This window comes from Pseudomyrmex gracilis, unplaced genomic scaffold (assembly GCF_002006095.1).
Source record: "Pseudomyrmex gracilis isolate BER0280 unplaced genomic scaffold, ASM200609v1 scaffold_1077, whole genome shotgun sequence".
Lineage (NCBI taxonomy): Eukaryota > Metazoa > Arthropoda > Insecta > Hymenoptera > Formicidae > Pseudomyrmex > Pseudomyrmex gracilis.
Window position 1 is genome coordinate 1 of NW_018021661.1, and position 17,806 is coordinate 17,806.

The 17,806-nt window shown below is 37.0% G+C and overlaps 5 protein-coding genes across 19 annotated transcripts in view; 2 read left to right on the forward strand and 3 right to left on the reverse strand.

Annotated features, from left to right (window-relative positions):
- Positions 1 to 497: 497 nt before the first annotated feature.
- Positions 498 to 4,206, reverse strand: LOC109861837 (leukotriene A-4 hydrolase). 3 transcript variants are annotated; one of them, XM_020441666.1, is made up of 10 exons: positions 3,945 to 4,206; positions 3,595 to 3,795; positions 3,305 to 3,417; positions 2,848 to 2,993; positions 2,652 to 2,763; positions 2,503 to 2,571; positions 2,116 to 2,389; positions 1,697 to 1,992; positions 1,056 to 1,606; positions 498 to 963 (listed from the first exon to the last, which is right to left on the reverse strand). In XM_020441666.1, exons 2-10 carry the CDS (start codon positions 3,710 to 3,712, stop codon positions 732 to 734), a joined length of 1,911 nt encoding a protein of 636 aa, XP_020297255.1. In that variant the 5' UTR covers positions 3,713 to 3,795; positions 3,945 to 4,206; the 3' UTR covers positions 498 to 731. The 3 variants fall into 3 exon arrangements, with proteins under 3 accessions (XP_020297255.1, XP_020297253.1, XP_020297254.1); XM_020441664.1 differs by having other exon boundaries at positions 3,901 to 4,206; XM_020441665.1 differs by having other exon boundaries at positions 3,867 to 4,206.
- A 1,343-nt stretch (positions 4,207 to 5,549) lies between these two features.
- LOC109861842 (vacuolar protein sorting-associated protein 33B) lies at positions 5,550 to 8,678 on the reverse strand. 7 transcript variants are annotated; one of them, XM_020441682.1, is made up of 7 exons: positions 8,596 to 8,678; positions 7,656 to 7,905; positions 7,320 to 7,543; positions 6,738 to 7,244; positions 6,427 to 6,657; positions 5,967 to 6,292; positions 5,550 to 5,885 (listed from the first exon to the last, which is right to left on the reverse strand). In XM_020441682.1, the coding sequence occupies exons 2-7, from the start codon at positions 7,826 to 7,828 to the stop codon at positions 5,622 to 5,624; spliced, it is 1,725 nt and encodes a 574-aa protein (XP_020297271.1). In that variant the 5' UTR covers positions 7,829 to 7,905; positions 8,596 to 8,678; the 3' UTR covers positions 5,550 to 5,621. The 7 variants fall into 7 exon arrangements, with proteins under 7 accessions (XP_020297271.1, XP_020297270.1, XP_020297265.1 ...); XM_020441681.1 differs by having other exon boundaries at positions 7,656 to 7,917; positions 8,596 to 8,642; XM_020441676.1 differs by lacking the exon at positions 8,596 to 8,678 and adding an exon at positions 8,310 to 8,545.
- Positions 8,675 to 13,709, forward strand: LOC109861839. The gene is made up of 10 exons (XM_020441667.1): positions 8,675 to 8,917; positions 9,381 to 9,499; positions 9,623 to 9,868; positions 9,949 to 10,070; positions 10,173 to 11,654; positions 11,733 to 11,942; positions 12,053 to 12,162; positions 12,318 to 12,532; positions 12,690 to 12,946; positions 13,041 to 13,709. Exons 1-10 carry the CDS (start codon positions 8,756 to 8,758, stop codon positions 13,118 to 13,120), a joined length of 3,003 nt encoding a protein of 1,000 aa, XP_020297256.1. The 5' UTR covers positions 8,675 to 8,755; the 3' UTR covers positions 13,121 to 13,709.
- Positions 13,152 to 16,450, reverse strand: LOC109861844 (sorting nexin-30-like). Its single transcript, XM_020441683.1, has 7 exons — positions 16,190 to 16,450; positions 15,944 to 16,099; positions 15,751 to 15,861; positions 15,458 to 15,622; positions 15,179 to 15,374; positions 14,823 to 15,097; positions 13,152 to 14,612 (listed from the first exon to the last, which is right to left on the reverse strand). The coding sequence occupies exons 1-7, from the start codon at positions 16,358 to 16,360 to the stop codon at positions 14,253 to 14,255; spliced, it is 1,434 nt and encodes a 477-aa protein (XP_020297272.1). The 5' UTR covers positions 16,361 to 16,450; the 3' UTR covers positions 13,152 to 14,252.
- Positions 16,412 to 17,806, forward strand: part of LOC109861841 (ankyrin-3-like) — a 13,906-nt gene continuing 12,511 nt past the window's right edge. For 6 of the 7 annotated variants that reach the window (XM_020441673.1, XM_020441670.1, XM_020441674.1 and 3 more), the window contains exons 1-3: positions 16,412 to 16,482; positions 16,975 to 17,492; positions 17,603 to 17,800. In XM_020441673.1, the coding sequence (XP_020297262.1) occupies positions 17,063 to 17,492; positions 17,603 to 17,800 (628 nt within the window). In that variant the 5' untranslated portion in view covers positions 16,412 to 16,482; positions 16,975 to 17,062. Of the gene's footprint in view, positions 16,483 to 16,525; positions 16,545 to 16,974; positions 17,493 to 17,602; positions 17,801 to 17,806 lie in introns of those variants that run through there. The other variant, XM_020441669.1, reaches the window with a different exon arrangement.

The following is a 17,806-nucleotide window of genomic DNA, read 5'->3' on the forward strand; positions in this document are numbered from 1 at the left end:
ATTCGCGGATCTTTGTTAATTAAAATCTCAGTAACTATTGCGAATCTAGCAAAATGGTATAGGACTTTTCACCTCAGTTTTATTCCTTCTACCTGCCTACGAGAGATGTTAAACCAATTCTGGGACACCCTGTATATATTGTAAGAGATTTATTTAACTTGCGTTAATTAATCCAGCGATCAGCGACCCCTTTCGTTCACTGAGGCTGAAAACTCGCGATTTATCAAAGAGATACAATCGATTGTATTACTAGCGATAACAGAGCAGGCGGCGCTGACAGCGGCCGGCCTAGCTATCCAAAAGCGGAGCCAAAAGACGAAAATCAGAAGACGTCCGGCTCGTGAATTAGTTAACACGTTTATTAGCGGCCTTGTGACAGTATTCTCTTACCTTTGTTCAGCGCTCGATAGTAAAGACAGTGCTTAATTATAAAAGCCATAAATCATTTATATATTCAGTTTATTTGTAAGTTTTGGTGATTGGTAACTTTAAAGAAAGATTTGTAACATTACTTATATTTCTCTTTTCTTTCCGTTCCTCACCGTAACGTCCCCTTTCGCTTTGCTCAAGGGTTATTCTTACAATATACATATACGTTTTGTTGTGTGTAAATAACGTTTACTGTGTGTAAATATATATGTAGTAAATGTTACACTTACATATTTAAAAAATTATTATATTAAAAAATAATATATGTAATTTCGTAAAACAACCAATAATTGATAATCATATCAATCATTCAGATGAAGATCTTTCGCAACCATATGCGCGGTTACGTACATCATCTTATTCTTTTTACTCAAATACTCATCGATCGCTCGTTGACGCATTTCCGGCCAGTTGTATAGATCCCGGAATATCGGTCGAACAAACTTCATGCGTCCTTGTTCGGTGACAAATTTCAAAGCGTCTGAAACTTTTGGCTGCCACCGACTTTTAATGCACAAGCGCAGCCAAACGAATCTGCAAAAGATATAGATTGCGTTATGTAATGGTATCATGAATTGATAAAGGAAAAGATCGTGATTCTCAGAAATCTGGATATGTGTGTTTACCGTATTTCAGAATTTTTCACAGAGTCCAATTGATAAGTATCCGCCATCACTTGTATCTTCTCGAGTGACAGAACCGCAGACGATTTATGCAATTCGGTTAAAAATGCCACTTTCTGACCGGGAGATAAACTCTCTATGTCTATTTTAACGAAAGGCGAGACCGTGCTTTCGTCCCATTGAATCCATCGTTTTGCCAAATCGATGCTCACGTTTATCAAGGTTCTGTCGTAATCGGGTATCACAGGTGGCATGCCCGGTTTGTACAGCCACGTATCCCAATCAACGGAATTTAGTAGCTCGACTTTATCGGCAAAGTGTTTGTATAGGTAATCCTTCCAGATGTCAGTCTTGATACTTTTGTACTTGTAAGCGTTCAAGTAGGATTTCAAAAATGACTCGAATATTTCTGGTCCTCCTAAAAGTTGCTCCAAATAAAACAAAAATGTGTGTCCTTTTTCGTAAGGCACTATCGAAAACGCATCATCAGGATCCACACCAGTCAAGTTTGGCACTAGATTTGTCAACTGATTAATCTCTCCAAGATTTTGAATCTGTGTAAAATGACATACGGATATAGATATTCAAGTAATAAAATAAAAATACAACATTGTTCTTTTATTTCTTTCACATTCAATACTTGCCGTCTCCCTTAAATTTTCGATGCCGTGCAATGCTTCAAAATGTCTTATTTTGTCACCGAACATCCTAGCATTGATTTTTCTCTCGACAAACATAGTAAAGCCTTCATTCAGCCAGAAATGTTCAAAATTCGCGTTTGTAACTAAGTTTCCTGTCCAGCTGTGCGAAATTTCATGAGCGACCACATTAGCAAGTGAACGATCTCCGGCAAGCACGGTTGGCGTTATAAACGTTAAACAAGGATTTTCCATTCCGCCAAACGGAAAGCTTGGCGGAAGTACCAATATATCGTATATATCTGCAAATATAAATAGAGTTTATACATAAAAAAAAAAAAGATTTAATGTATATTTGCACCTCTTTTAATAAAAAAATTTTTCTTATATTCAACAAGTAGAATTTAAATTTATATAAATGTTACCCCAAACGTAAGGACCGCATAGTTGCTCAGCAATTTGCAGCATTGTTTCAGTTTCTCCAAATTCGTATGCACTTTGATCAATGAATTCTTTTTCGGCCCATACTTTGCTTCTCGGACCGATCGGTTTCGATACCAATGCACCTACAGCAATAGCTACCAGATAAGACGGTATTGGAATCGGCTGATGAAATTCATATACTTTTGTGACATCATTATCTGATATTTTATCCAAAAGTGCAGACATTAGAACAGTAAGGTCTTTTGGTACAATAATCTAAAATAAATGTATACAAAATTGTCACAAATTATATATAAATTTTTTAAATAATTGTAGTTTTTTTAATTTTAGAACATTTTTCATTAAGATGATATCTATAAATATTTTGCCTTAGCGGAGTAGGTAAATTTCACAGATGGTGTATCTTGACAGGGAAACATAGATCTAGCGTGTATAGCCTAAAAAAAATATGAATGAGTTTATATTTATAATGTGAATATTAATACAAGTCACAAGAACATAGTATTTATTAATTCACCTGACATTGAGAAAATAAGTAAGGATGTACACCACCAACAGTTTGCTCAGCTGTCAGCCATTGCAGTGCAGTAGCATCTGGAGATGTTTCATACATAATCTCAATCTTATATCTGAAAAAATACCAGAGAATCATTACTATCATCATCACTAATTTACTATCAGAATTGTCTTTCATAAATAGTTTATATATTTACATAGTATCATTATCTCCGCTAGTTTCTGGTAATTGAATAGTAAATTTACTTCCAAATTCAACATTATCTCCAATAGAATATTCTAAAGGTGATCCGTTAATGGCATTTGTGACATTTGATATAACGAGTTTACGATTATCCAAAATCTAAATTATTAAACAAAAAATACTAATAATAGAATTAAAACATCATGGGTGAGCATGTATATACATGTGCAATATAGATAGAGTAGAAAGTAAGGAGTAAATAAGTTTAAGAGTAAGTGTTATAGTTGTCAGATGAAAAATGTAAAGTAGTTGTAAATTATAAAATAGCATACGTGTATGTGTATGTAAGTGTAGTTGTAAGATAAATGATTATATTAAAGAAGCAGACATCATTGTGTAATTCCTAAGAAATCAATAAACTATGTAATAAAAAAAATTACTTTTAAAGCAACTAAAAAAACTTTACTTACTAATTCAGTAGTGGGAGTTTTCTTCTCTACATCTAATATTGCTTTACCTTTAAGAACTGTTTGATTAAAATCAACAGATAATTCTAGGTGAGTATGAGTTACAATCGCAAGATCTGTAATATAATTACAAACTTGTATTAAATGTTTTTAAAAAAAGAATATTTATTAATACATTTGTGTTTCAAACTTTTAAATGTAACAGGTAAACATTTTGTTGTTTTTTTTTTTTAAATAAAGGATTTATTTTGAAAATATTAAAAATGTATGTAAAATTTAAAGAATTAAAATACCTGGTCTTGAATAAGAGCTTGGATCTCCGGGACTTAAATCCATTTTATTATTTTTTTTACTCTGAATAACTTCCCAACAAATACAGAATATAATTATTATACGATACAGATATAACATGACACATAAACAAATGACACAACTCTGTTATTCGTTATTATTATCTCTGCGACGAATGATTTTCAAACTTCGTAATTTGGTCTCTGAAATAAGTAAACAGATAAACTTGATTTCTTTTTACAAATTTTTATAGATGTTTTTTAGAGTCAGAGACTTTGTTTTCTTTGATTGATATCACATCAATTTACCGGCGTCCGAATATAATCAGGAGTAGTAAGAGTGATCAAGTGACCTTTTTTAGTAGATCGCAAGTCTCGAGCAGGCTTTATTACACCAATTCACCGATCAAGTAGCCAACACGATAGCTGTGTGTTGTAGTGAACTTGATACAGTGGTCTAGTTTCCACCGAAACCCTCAATTCGGTTTCACTCCGATACAGATCAAATTTTTATGGTGCGGTCAACGTCTCACTGCAAGGCTGCGGTCCGTTTTATGCTTAATCGCGCATTTATTTGTAGTATATGTCACGTATACTATATAGATAAATGCGCGCTTAAGCATGAAACGGACCGCAGACCAAATGTTTCCAAGTCAGAGAGAAACCTGAGAGCGGCCATCCTATTGTAATTTTTTACGACGGTTTCAGCCGCTGGTTTTAGTCGTATTTCCACAAAAGTGGAACTCAAAGGCCGTTCTACATTAAACGCAAGTCGCAGATCTCGTGGAATTGACCAATTGCAGAGTCAAATCAGCCAATCGACCAACGTGATTGATCAGTTCCACGAGACCTGCNACTTGAGTTTCATGGAGAACGGCCTTTGAGTTCCACTTTTGTGGAAATACGGCTAAAACCAGCGGCTGAAACCGTCGTAAAAAATTACATTAGGATGGCCGCTCTCAGGTTTCTCTCTGTCCAAGTATCATTCTATCTTTATTCTACATTTAAAGAGCCGTCTACAATGGAGAGTTGTAAGCCGTAATAGTAAGAAATTGACCAATCACAAACAAAGTACAGAAGAATAATCGATTGTGATTTGTCAATTTCTTACTATTACGGCCTACAACTCTCCATTGTAGACGGCTCTTAACGAGAAATAAAGATAGAACAATGCTTCAAACAGAGAGACGGCCTGAGAGCGGCCATCCTATTGTAATTTTTTACGACGGTTTCAGCCGCTGGTTTTAGCCGTATTTCCACAAAAGTGGAACTCAAAGGCCGTTCTACATTAAACGCAAGTCGCAGATCTCGTGGAACTGACCAATTGCAGAGTCAAATCAGCCAATCGACCAACGTGATTGATCAGTTCCACGAGATCTTCGACTTGCGTTTACTGTAGAACGGCCTTTGAGTTCCACTTTTGTGGAAATACGGCTAAAACCAGCGGCTGAAACCGTCGTAAAAAATTACAATAGGATGGCCGCTCTCAGGTTTCTCTCTGCTTTAAAACATTTGCAGTGAAGCTTTGACCGCACTCTTAGTGTTTCATTTTTAATGTTCCATTGGAAGTAGAGTATTTATAGATCGAAGCGGAAGTGAAATGAGCGCAATTTGACAGGTTTCCATCGACTTAAATTTGATTCTACGCAGTGGGAACACGCACACAAGCGAGAATCGCCGTGTGCGTGACGTCACGCCCGGCACTTCGGCTCGTAGAAAGGTACAGTCGGCGTCAATGAATCGTTTCGTGGACGCGGGGAGCTAGGGGTAAGAGAGACGGTATTCCCTAGCAGTAAATACTGTAATTGGCATATATGTATATATATATATATATATAGTTATATATATATATACATATATAACTATATATATATGTATATATACACATATATTACAATATTACATTTATATATATCATTTGTCGTACAAAAAGAGAAGAAGATATATATAAGTTTCCATATTTTTATTATATAGTTTATTAAAAAAAAGTGCATACACTTGTGTGTGAACATTTCAGATCACAGTGAGATTCATATTTCTTGTATTTTCTTAATAAGTTTGTTGCCGGTTAGAATAGTGTCTGACGCAAGAACCAGACGTATTCCTGTGGACTTTTCTATAAGCCGGCACGCCGCTATCTCTGCACAGGTGATACCTCCTATGACGCAGATCACGATTGTCTTCGGTGATAACACTCCACGTTGACCGTTAACAACGCAGCCCGATAAATTAGTCAAATCCTCAAAACTGCGAGTATCTTTCTCTTGATTGGATATAATGTTTAATATTTGCGCCTAAAAAATTATAATAATGATAATTTTGTAAGAAAAATAAAATATTATGTATGAATTTGTAATGTAGTAAGAAATACGAACTACAAAAGGCATATAAGTGTTACTGAACACATAACTCGGACAAGTACGACTGTTCTGATCGGACCGCTTGGAATAACCGGGCAATAGCTTCAATTTTTGTGCGTTGCTACTCCATTCGCTGGTCCTGCTCGGCAATTTGTTTAAAATATTTTCAGTTCTGTATTTTAACAAACCAACTGTGCGCAATTTATAGAACAACGGAATCTGCTGATAACCATGCGTGTGGAGATGTAGTTTTTGAATATTTTGAAGCTCGGTCTGCGTGATACCATCCGTGGTAATAGATAACAGGCACAAAAGACGCAAACATCGTAATTCGTGCTCGTCTGCAAAAATACTCTTTGTATAGTTTAGTAATAAATTATTTATATATTTTAATTATAATCGACCTAACGTCGAAAATTTAAATTTTAATTATGAAAATTTAACAAAAATTTAAAATATATTTCAAAAGAAGCACCTATATTTCTCTCGATATAGCTCAAACATTCCTTTCTATCCCTACAATCGAGCATTAGTCTCTCGATCGTCTGCAAGGCTTGAAATTCGGAACCCAAGCTATCGGCAATGGTCTGACATGCGGATATGTGAAATGCCAATTGTCGCGTCGTGTCCCTGGATTTTTGCAGTCTCGTTGACACATATCTTTCCATCTCGGCCAACTTCATCAGTTGTATAGCTTCCTGTTCAGCTAATATCATTCAGCATTCATCAAGAAGACCGTTATCGGGGAAAAAAAAAACAACCAATACGCATAAAAAAATGACGTACATTTAAGTGACTTGGCCTTGCCGTGTAAGATCGGAAAAACATCGCTGCAAGGAGCATCTCTCACTTCTCCATAGATGTGATCTTTGTACGGGTCCAATTTAGTTTGCGATTTTCCCAATACTGCTGTGCCGACATTCACTTCGATCATCTCGTGCAACAAGCCCGTGTATATCACCGGTGTTAAAAGAGTCGTGACCAGATCGAAACTTCTGTCCATGACAATCAGGGCGCCAACTTCGTTTTCCAAACTAGACGTGCCCAGGCATTGCTCTATCGATTCCATCAGCTTGCCCACCTGCTGGCTGTGTTTGCCAAAAAAGAGCGAGAGTCTCGGAGAGCCGAGTATCAGTTGCAACGACCACAAGCTGCGCGCCAGTACTCGCAGAAGACTGGTATCCTTGTGATAATATAAATCGACAAACATTGGATTTTCCAATGATAAAACATTGCCGTCTAATTTTACGAATTCTGTGGACAACGTCTGCAGTGCAACCAGTCCAGACAAACCTATAAATAAATAGTTTGATCGTTATTATCGGGTCAAATAAAAAAAAAAATATGCAATATTATCAAGTCGTTGACCTTCTTCCTCAACGAGATTGTGTAAAACAGGTGGGACAAATGGCATGACCAGCAAATGATGACACACAGTGACGTGAGGCCTGTTAATGTGGGACACCTCGGACTGTATTTGATCAAGAACCCTTTTACATGTGATCAAATTATTGGATACTAAAAATATACGTTGAGTATTCGATGGTTTCAGTCCTTCCTCCATTTTGTATATTTTGTCCACTCCGTATCTCCTATGTAAATACAAAAAAAAGAAGAAGTACAATATCTCTCAAGTGTTAAAATAATAGCGTTATAATAACAAAAACAAAAATATAAAATATTTATTTAAAAAATTGTATTTACTTTAGCACAGTCATGCCTACGAAGCTGTCCAGCACTTTCATAAGTTTTTGTTCTATTATCAGATCCTTTGTTCCTGGAATGTTATCCAATATCTCGACAAGTTTCCTTTGACTTATCTGCTGCAGCACATTCAGCTTGTCGTCCAGCGTAATATCCATTTTTGTTTTATTCATACATCACAAGTATTGTACACAACAATGCTACGAACAATTTTGCTGATCCGATTGTTATCCCAGATGTTTTTCATCCGCTGTAAACAAAACTATGTTTCACGTTACAACTCTTGTTTTGCGATCACCTACCATGTAACACCTTGATTTCGTATCTTGATCGGCGTTTTTTACGAACAGCATACGTCTAACGATTTTGATAAATACTAAAAACCGTGGTCGAAACGTCAAACTTTTTATAAACTATCAAATAAAGAACATCATTATTATATCCATACACAACAACAACAACTGTGCTTTTGAACTCCAACTGCCTTTCTATATATTTTTTAAAACTATATGTTTATCAAAAAAAGTTATTTGACATTTATTTTGACTTCGTGAATACTTTTTGTCTTTTTAATTCGGTTGCAAACGGAGCAACTTTTATATGATCCAAAAAGAGAAGAGATTTAAAAACGATTATGTGTTTACGCATTGTTACCGAGAGTGTCGTTTCGCAGGCACTTGTGTGCAGTCACGCAAGTGCGGCAATGTCTTTTTTTTTTAACGACGAGTTAATGTCGCGCATAATTTTGCAACGATTCTCGCAGCAACGTGTCGCATTACCATAATATCGTTATACGCCACACACATCGTCACGATCACAATAACGTGAGCACTCGCAGCACACACGCCGCGAGAGTCGCGTGCGTACGCACGCGTGATGCGTGTGCGTGTGTGTGTGTGTGTGCCACCACTTGTCACGTGAGAAAAAAAAAAATACATACGTAAGAGCGATCTCTCTCCGCGCGCCAGCAATATACACCATCCCTCTTATACTCTCATCTTCCGCCGCCGCCGCCGCCGCCGCCGGCGAGAGTCAAAGCGAAAGCGAGAGCGTGTTTCACGCGCTGACGCGAGTTTCGCAGCGACGAAGGTTATTTAAAAATGGCAGACGCGTCGTCTTCCGACACTACCTCAGATTGCTGCAATGAGTGTTTCTCTGACATTACGTCGGAAAAATCAGAATGCGTCGTTATGGGACGCAAACCGTGCCCGCCGCATCGTCGCAGCAAACGGAATTTTCTGCAGAAGCTGCAGATAAGGGAGGTAAGGGTGGTCTTAACCTTCACGCCTATAACGTGAACGAACGTAATCGAGAAACTGAGACGGCGTTCGCTTCTCTAAATTTATAGGAAACAGTTTTTTTTTGCTGTTTCGTTCGCGAGTTTTTTTCAGGAAAAAACCCGCAAGATTCGCGAAAGATACGAGAGATTGTTCAACTTTTTGATTACAAATATAGTTTTTTTTTTTTTTTGTTTTTTTTTTGAGAACGATCCGTCGCTCTTCGTCGCTCACTTGCAAAAAAGTACGAAGTTGTTTTTAGATTCTTAAAAACTATTGTAAAAAAAATACACACACCATTGTTGCATGTTAAATAATGTGAGTTTTATTTAAAATACTGTTGCAATAATGTGCGTTAGTTTTTTTTTATTTTTTTTATTTTTTTTTTTATAATAAACAGATAAGTTAGGTTTTTTTTTTGCAGCAATTTAGTAAGTCTTATTTGCAGATGAGAGGATGTCTGTCAGTGCACAATTATGCGTCAGAGGAAAGACTGTTCACAAGTGTACCTAAATGGCGACATTTACCTCTCTTACATGTAATTCCAAAGTCCGCGCTTGAAGCAGGGTATGCTTATTAATATAATACATACTAATATTATATTTACTGTTTATCATATATATATATATATATATATCACATGTAAGTAAAAGCAATTTGTAATGAAACAATTTGTTTTTTTTTTGTCAGGCATATTTTTATGGGATTAACACAATGTGGTCAGTTTCTGCTTACGTATACTTACACACTGGATGTTGGTAGTAACACATCTTTGTACAAATATCTGTTACATTGGTGGGCTTTTACACCAAATCGTGTAGCCCGCAAAGTTGCCGAAGTCACATTATTTGGCAATTATACAATTTATAGAGAATTGAACATAGTTATATCACAATGGCCCATGGAACGGAACAAGCTTGTAATACATGGCCTCTGGTACGTTTTGAATTACAGCTTGTAAAATTAGCTAAAAAATAAAATGCACAAAAATCAATTGGTCTTTTTGTTTGTTGCAGTTCAAATTTTTTAAATTTGCATCCAACCGATAGAGCATATTTAACAATAACGACAGTACCATCTCTTGACAATTGTAAGGAATGCTTGAAAGTTGCCGCATCATATGAGGAAGAATATGAAGGTAGTTAATAACTCATAAAAAAATTGTAAAGGAAATAATTTATTTAAAATGTGATACAGTTTTTGTAATACTTTATTTAAAATTACACGAATTATTTTACAGAATTAGCTGCGAATTGGGACGGTTGCGTGCGATGCAACTGCCTGCAGCACGGACTGACGGTTCATACAACGTACGAAGTCATCTCGCCGTATCCAAAATTTCGAGCCACGGTGTGTTTGAATTACTGGAATCACGTGGTCGTGAACACGGGCAATTTTTTGCACGTTCTTAGGGTAGATCTGAACATACCTAAAACGAAGGGTCATGGAACATGTGATAAGCAGGATAATTCCGGACAAGAACCCATTGTACCGGACACAATCCCGTTAGACATGAGCGATGTCGAAGAGGTGGACTACGCAATGAGGACGGAGCGGGACGAGAGTTCGGACGAAAAAGTTTCCGACACACCGGAGTGCGTCGATCAATCTCCCAAGTGTGAGTCCAGTCTGGAACACGATTTTTTAGACGAGCCGGTCAAGTTGGGACGTGACTCGTTAAATACCTCAAGCAGCAATCAAAGCGACTGTGTCTGTGATAAAAACAATAAGTCCACCGTTGCGGGCGCTTTAGGTGTTAAGTCATGCGAATGCTTGGAGGTAGCCGAATGCAAGTGTCGAAACAATAACAACAACAACACTAGTAGCAATAACAGTCCTGTCGCGCGACCAAGTAGTGGTATTGAGCAGACAGCAATTTCGGTACGGGATAAGATTCTGCAGGATTTCTGCGAGGACACGTCGCAGGAACTCAACATCGGCAATGATCTCATCACGCTGGTAAAGCATCCGTCATGCTCACCGCGCTCGACGCCGCAGCGATTACCCGCCGATCTCAGAACTATGACCATGTGGTCGTCGCCGATGCTCACTCCGCCGTCTGATATCCTACGCACTCGCAATTCAGAGTCTAGTCACAGAATTCAGGTGCAACGTAATAATAATAATAGTAGCCAGCAATCACGTTCAAACTCTCCTCAACCCAGTGCTTCGCAACATGAGAACAGTTCCGTGGCTTCCATAAACCCGTCGCTTCAATCCGTATCGATCACTCCTTCGTCCTCGTCCCGCTTGATGTCTCCGCCTATCACAAGATCTTTCCGTCATCCGAGTCCGCGCAAGAGATCGAGTCTGCATTCGCCTCCGCCCGCCGTTGTGAGCTCGAATCAGCCGACCCGAACGACGAGAGCCACGCACAAACTAATTCTCGAAGCGGAAAAAGCATACGAGTTCACCGACGAGACGCAGGAAGCGACCTGCGAGAAACTAAGTTCGTTTAGAAAACGCCGACTTGCTGACAAGAAGTATGAATTCTGTGACGAGACAGAGGACGCGGAGAATATAGTTCCTTTCAAGCTCATACGTGACCAGTTCAAACTCCGTGGCGCGTATTCCATACACCAGATACCTTCTTCGCCGACGATGTCGTCGGTAATGCCGAATGGCCGAAGACACTGGGTCGATTCTGATCAGAGCGAATCAGACGAGTTGAATCTTGCTCAAGATATTAGTGTATCGAGTGAATTGTTGAGTACCGAGACAGGTAAAGTTCTCGATAATTCTTAGCAAAAGAAAATCTGCGTGGGATTGTAGGATCAATTTTTTTTTTTTTTGCCGACAGAAAAAAATGTTCTCCGACCTTTGAACCAGAATCAACTGTCCAATGGGAGCGTGCATCGAGATCATCGGATAGGTAAATGCTGTTCGAATCTCTCACCGTTGGTTCCTAAGAACAACTTGCAGTATCCTTCAATAAAGTGTACCGCGCGTTTCAAACGGAGCTACATAGAACTTGATGACGAGATGATATCGGTGATTACAGATGTAGAAGGTATCCGAAAGTTCAAATAATTAATTTATTTTGCTTTAGAAAGTTTTTTGCAATGTTTTGATGTTAAAACATTAATGTGCTGGGAAAAATAATCGGAAATATGTTTATAGACGAAGAAACAGGTGGATATGTAAGCTACCAATGTGTGCTTCCAATGCTCGTGCACGGTTCAGGATATGTACAAATGCAAATGATCAGCAACAGTAAAGCAGAAAAACTGGTACATATTTAAACACGCTAAGTTTTCTCGCTCATGTGTGTGTAATAATAATTACCAACAATTAAAATTTAAGCAAGCTCGCTGTAAAATAAAATCTAAATCACAAACCACTGAAAAAAAAATCATCGTTAAAAAGATCATGTGAAAACTTTTAGATAGTGCCATGCGTTTCTATAACGCAGTTGAGTTTTGATATCGAAACGTTCTCTCATCATATAGCAGATTGGATCTGTGCGAGATTCAAGAAAAAATATTGGCACTGCAGTGATTATGATATAGAAATAATCGACGTGTGCGCACTTAGTGGCGACATTATATGCTTGCATATAATGAAGATCCAAGCAAGTGAGTTATGTAGTCAAACGCAATGGTAAGCACACATGCTATTCTTTCTGCTCTGTTAAATTATGATCTCTAATCGTGATTCTTTCGTGTCACTTTATACCGACTATCACACATTACATCTCTCGAGGTATTTGTTCTGAAAACCCGTTAAATAACGAGTCAATATAATAATGTACATTTAGTTCGCAAGAGAGAAAGCAGTATGAAGTTGGGTGTAAGTTCACGTGGAACATCAATACAAGTCAATACAGAATAACGGATGTTTTACCGATGGAAGAAGTCAAGCTGGAGTCTTGGAAGCTGACGCTCACGAATATACCGAATTTTCGTAGCCAAATATGGAATCCAACACGTCGTTTGGCTACACAGTTGCGTGAAAAAATTCAACAACCGTACACACATACCGTACGTTTTCTTCACAACGAGATGAGCTTAGCAGGTTAGTATTTCAACGCGCAAAAGAAAATCATTTTACCCTAATTCATCATTATTATAAACAAATTGTTTATATATATTGACTCTCATATTTGCAGGTGAGTCTATAACCAAACTCACCGATTTGGACAATCTGGTGCAGTTTTACTTAACACCAAGCGACGCCTTAATAGAATAAAAACAAAAACAAAGCCATTTAATTAACTGCAAACAATAATTTATTTATTATAATATAAATTTTTGCTGTTTTTATCTATTTGACGAACAAGTGACAAGTGGCATATAATGTATAGAAATGTGTAACTTCGCATTGTTTATAGTGTATAAGTGAATATAAATTTTTCTCGAGCATAAATAATATCGACATAAGAAGAGAAATATGAGCCAATGTTGAAATTCTCTCTCTCTTTATATGTCTCTTCCTAGTGTAATAATTTAAGTGCAACTTATTGTTAGAGGCAATAGACGGTACTAAATAATAATACAACGAAGCTCTCGCAAGTATTTTGCTCTGATTTGTAAAATTTACCATTGCTCTGTATACTATACATTAAAGTTATATCTACGCTGTGTGTCATGGTAACTACTGCACTTTCATAATATTATAGTAGATATATATAGGTGACTAAACTGATTGTCAATAAATGTATCGTAACGTGGTTTTGAAGTAATCGGGAGAGAAAGAACGGAGAATAGTGACAACCGGTCCGATACTTGGTCCCTAAAATAATTAATTGATAATCTAACTCTAAAAAAAAAAAAAAAAAGGAACATCCTCGGAGAATTTCGTTCGCGTACGCGATATACATACTTACTAATTCTTTTTTTATCCTACAACAATACATGTAGAATATATATATACAGAAAAATTTACGTTAATTTCTTACATTATCACACATGATCTTATTGTATCATAAAGGCAATTTTTTAAATAGAATTTTGATATTAACATATTATATATAATATGTACATAAAAAAAAAATGCGCTACTTTTATTATTATATCAAATACATTCGTTATAACTCCTCCATTTTGCTAAATAAATCCTCTCAGAGATACAGAATGACGATATGATTCTACGGAAAGCAATGATAACAAGCTATATATAGTAAATAGGAATTGTTATCTGGATTGCAATAAATGTTGTGACATTATTTAATAGAGATCTCGTGAACGATGTTATTTTACCTTTTTGTGTTTAAATAAACATTTATTCTCTATCTATTCTTTTTTCTGTTTTCTCGGAACGTGCGCGCGCGCACGTACGTATGTAAGAGAGAGAGAGAGAGAGAGAGAGATAGACTAGCAGTTCAAACAGGTATCTTGACAGGTGGTCCTACATTAATGTCAGATCCAATCCCATCTAACTTGAGGCCGGCAAGTATCTCTTCCCACGCGTTCATACATTGTTGATAGTGCCTGATATGTCGGTCGGCCATCGCAATCAGCATGCTCTTTAAATCCTGCTGCTTCTCCACGTTCCATCTCTGCAAGTCGCTTCGCAAATTCTCGTTCGCGCATTCCACGCGATCTTGCAATATTTCCGTCTGCTTAGCTAATCGCGGAATGATCTGGCTAAGTCGCTCCAACTTTTCGTCGCGAGATTCTGGTTTCCATAGAGATCCACCCCAGCCTTGCGCGGGTATCGCGTAGCTCGGACTCCCTATCAACTATGCAAATTGCAAATTCTTTTTTTTATTAATATGTAAAAGCAAAGAATATGATTTTTTGGAGAAAATTTTTTATAGAATAGAAATTTAGCTTTTATTATATGAGAAGTTGTGGGTTATTATAATTACATATATGGAAATGAATCGTTCTCTAGAACTTGATTAAATGTAAAAACACATAAGAAAAAGACATGCGTAATAAAATAATACCTGATCTTTCTCCGACCTTTTTTTCGCTAACAGATCTACTGTTATTTCGTATTCAATTTGCATCGAATCACGTCGGGATAATGCATTTTTCACCGCTTCTATGTACGAGACATATTCGCGTTCGTCATTTGGAATGTTCTCGAGTAGTTTCTGATGAGCCATCGCGTTTGCTTCAACCGCTTTAGCGATCGCTAATAAAATGGATGCGAGCTCTGGCTCTGAGGTTGCCCACAAAGTAAATATAGGATGCAACTGGTGAAGCTCCAATAAATAATCTGTTATATTTAATATGAGAATCAATTAATATTGATTTTTGCTACTACAGTCAACATATATACGAGCAATGTATAATATACCTTGTCTCTCTTTATGTATACGATGATTAATCTTATCTATAGCAGACAGTTTTTCGCTCAGAGCTGTGCAATAGTCCCGAATCTGCTCAAACTCCAAATGATGTTGTTTCATCGTATACGTGCTTGTCATATTCTGCAAGGAATCTGTCACTTTTCCAAGCATATTTCCACGGTTCTTGCGATGAACAAGAAATTCCTAAACAGAAAAATATTAAATTTACACAAAATTCAACGCGCTCATTATTGCTTTTGAATAAATTTAAATAACATTGCACTCACCGCAGGTTTAGTTGTGAGAAAGATGTGAAGATTTTTATCGCAACTGAGAATAGGATGATTTATCACTCTGTTCAAAAATATGTGCAGAAGTTTCATGCGTGCTATGATAAATTCCTTTGAGTAGCGATCCAACTGAGCAAGTAGTGTATGTTTGCCTGGCATTGGCTACAAAGATTTTGAACTGATTAAGTTTTTTATTAACGTCATTCTTTTATTAATGTTATTATTATGTTATTATTGTTATTGTTTCATTAATGTTTCATAATAAATTATTAAAAGTGATAAAAACTTACTGGTATAATATGTGTTGGATAAGTATCCACTAACTTTTGACGCAGCCAAATAAAATCATTGTAACGTCTGCGAACTATATATTCTCCTTCTTCAAACTCTGGACGTGTGGTCTAAAAAAAAGAATTTTTGCAAATTTGTTTACAAAAGCAATAATAAAAAAAATCTATTTCAATGGCAGATATATATACTAACCCTGGTTGTTATGCGAAATGTAATATATGTCTCCAGAGTTTCAAGATGTTTCTGTGGATTGTCCACTTTCACTTGCAGATCTCGCGAATCGGTCTGAAAGTCCGATATCTCCTGATCCGGAAGAGTAGAGAAACTGTCAATAGAAGGTGAAGCAATCTAAAAAAACAATTGCAAAAGTTTCCTCATAATTAATTGATTAACGGCTAGTCGTCGAAGTAGGTCCCAGGTTATGTCCTGTATTCGTACCACGGATCCCTCTATGGAGGTGCTGCAGTTGGATAAGAAATCGACATCGCGGCTTTCCTGCTTCACAATTCCGCCTACCGCCATAGAGCTCACCTCCAGGATCGCGGAATCTTCGGCACTATTTTCACTCGCCAGATTTTCCATATCCGACGTTTCCGACGAGGTCATCATTTTCTTAATAGTGCACCACAACACACACACAATAGCTGTCGTAATACCAGTTACCACAAAACAGTCATGGACGTAAGAATATATAGACGGAACTTTCTGCTGCGGGGTAGGTGATAATAGCGGTAAGGGGAGGACTTATTGACTCCGGCTATTTCCGTGAACGCTCGGAAATGTTCGGCATTACGTGAGTTCATGAAGTAAGGCCTGGTTTATATGCGGGCAATAACTGGTCTAGTTTCCACCGAAGCATTAATTCACACCAAATGCGACGTAGAATCAAATTCAAGTCGATGGAAACCTGTCAAATTGTGCTGATTTCACTTCCGCTTCGATCTAAAAGTACTCTACTTCCAATGGAAACAGAGCACTAAATTTGATCAGTACCGGAGTGAAACCGAATTGAGGGTTTCGGTGGAAACTAGACCAGTTATTGCTCGCATAAACCAGGCCTAAAGGGTCGTCTACAATGGAGAGTTGTAGGCCGTAACAGTAAGAAATTGACAAATCACAATCGATTATTCTTCTGTACTTTGACTGTGATTAGTCAATTTCTTACTATTACGGCCTACAACTCTCCATTGTAGACGGCTCTTAATACATATAAATACTTATAGGAAAATCAAACCTAAAACTTAAACGGAGAAACAACATAGAAGAGAGATTTGAGAGAAAAACAGATGCAAATTGAGCACTATTTTTACAATGGACTATATTGATACAAGCTACACGTTAATACGTGCAGTTCGTGAAGGAAACCTAGAGAGAGCAAGGGAGATACTTACTTATTTTGGACTATCTTATTCACAAGCATGGAAAGAAGGATATGTTTTACTTTGTGATGCTATTGAGAATAGACATACAGAAGTTATTAAACTACTTTTAACAAATGGTTCTAAAGTTAACAGCAACACTGACGAATATGATAATGACGATCTTGGTACTCCACTTCATCTTGCTGTTATAAATGGTGACATAGAACTTGTTAAGATGCTTCTAGACAGAGGTGCTAACGTTAATGCTGAAACTCAGGAAGGTACAACTTTGCTTCACAATGCGATTGTAAAGGAAGAAATAGAAATTGCTGAATTACTTTTAAATCATGGAGCTAACGTTAATGCCAGAGATAAGTCAGGTATAACTTTATATTGTAGCTTAGAAAAGATATTTACAGATTGATGAACATCTTTTAGAACATGGAGTTTAATTGGAGAGTTAATTCTACATATATCTCTTCCTTTTCAGGTGTTACACCACTATGTCTTGCTGTTAAAAAAAGACATATAAGTGGTGTTAAGCTGCTTTTGGACAGAGGTGCTAACGTTAATGCTGAAACTCGAAATGGCACAACTCTGCTTCACAATGCGATTAACTATAAGAATAAGAAAATTGCTGAATTACTTTTAAATCATGGAGCTATCGTTAATGCCAGTGATAGATACGGTATAC

Excerpts from the sequence above, each read along its gene's own strand:
- LOC109861837 (XM_020441666.1), bottom strand. The coding sequence starts at position 3,712 with ATGTTATATCTGTATCGTATAATAATTATATTCTGTATTTGTTGGGAA. Across the intron at positions 1,993-2,115 it reads ATGCGGTCCTTACGTTTGGG|ATATATACGATATATTGGTA; the intron begins GTAACATTTATA and ends TTATATTTGCAG. Across the intron at positions 1,607-1,696 it reads TCGAAAATTTAAGGGAGACG|ATTCAAAATCTTGGAGAGAT; the intron begins GCAAGTATTGAA and ends CATTTTACACAG.
- LOC109861842 (XM_020441682.1), bottom strand. The coding sequence starts at position 7,828 with ATGAATAAAACAAAAATGGATATTACGCTGGACGACAAGCTGAATGTG. Across the intron at positions 7,544-7,655 it reads GTAGGCATGACTGTGCTAAA|GAGATACGGAGTGGACAAAA; the intron begins GTAAATACAATT and ends GTATTTACATAG. Across the intron at positions 6,293-6,426 it reads CTATATCGAGAGAAATATAG|ACGAGCACGAATTACGATGT; the intron begins GTGCTTCTTTTG and ends GTATTTTTGCAG.
- LOC109861839 (XM_020441667.1), top strand. The coding sequence starts at position 8,756 with ATGGCAGACGCGTCGTCTTCCGACACTACCTCAGATTGCTGCAATGAG. Across the intron at positions 9,500-9,622 it reads AAGTCCGCGCTTGAAGCAGG|GCATATTTTTATGGGATTAA; the intron begins GTATGCTTATTA and ends TTTTTTTGTCAG. Across the intron at positions 11,655-11,732 it reads ATTGTTGAGTACCGAGACAG|AAAAAAATGTTCTCCGACCT; the intron begins GTAAAGTTCTCG and ends TTTTGCCGACAG.
- LOC109861844 (XM_020441683.1), bottom strand. The coding sequence starts at position 16,360 with ATGATGACCTCGTCGGAAACGTCGGATATGGAAAATCTGGCGAGTGAA. Across the intron at positions 16,100-16,189 it reads CCTCCATAGAGGGATCCGTG|ATTGCTTCACCTTCTATTGA; the intron begins GTACGAATACAG and ends TTGTTTTTTTAG. Across the intron at positions 15,098-15,178 it reads TATACATAAAGAGAGACAAG|ATTATTTATTGGAGCTTCAC; the intron begins GTATATTATACA and ends TAAATATAACAG.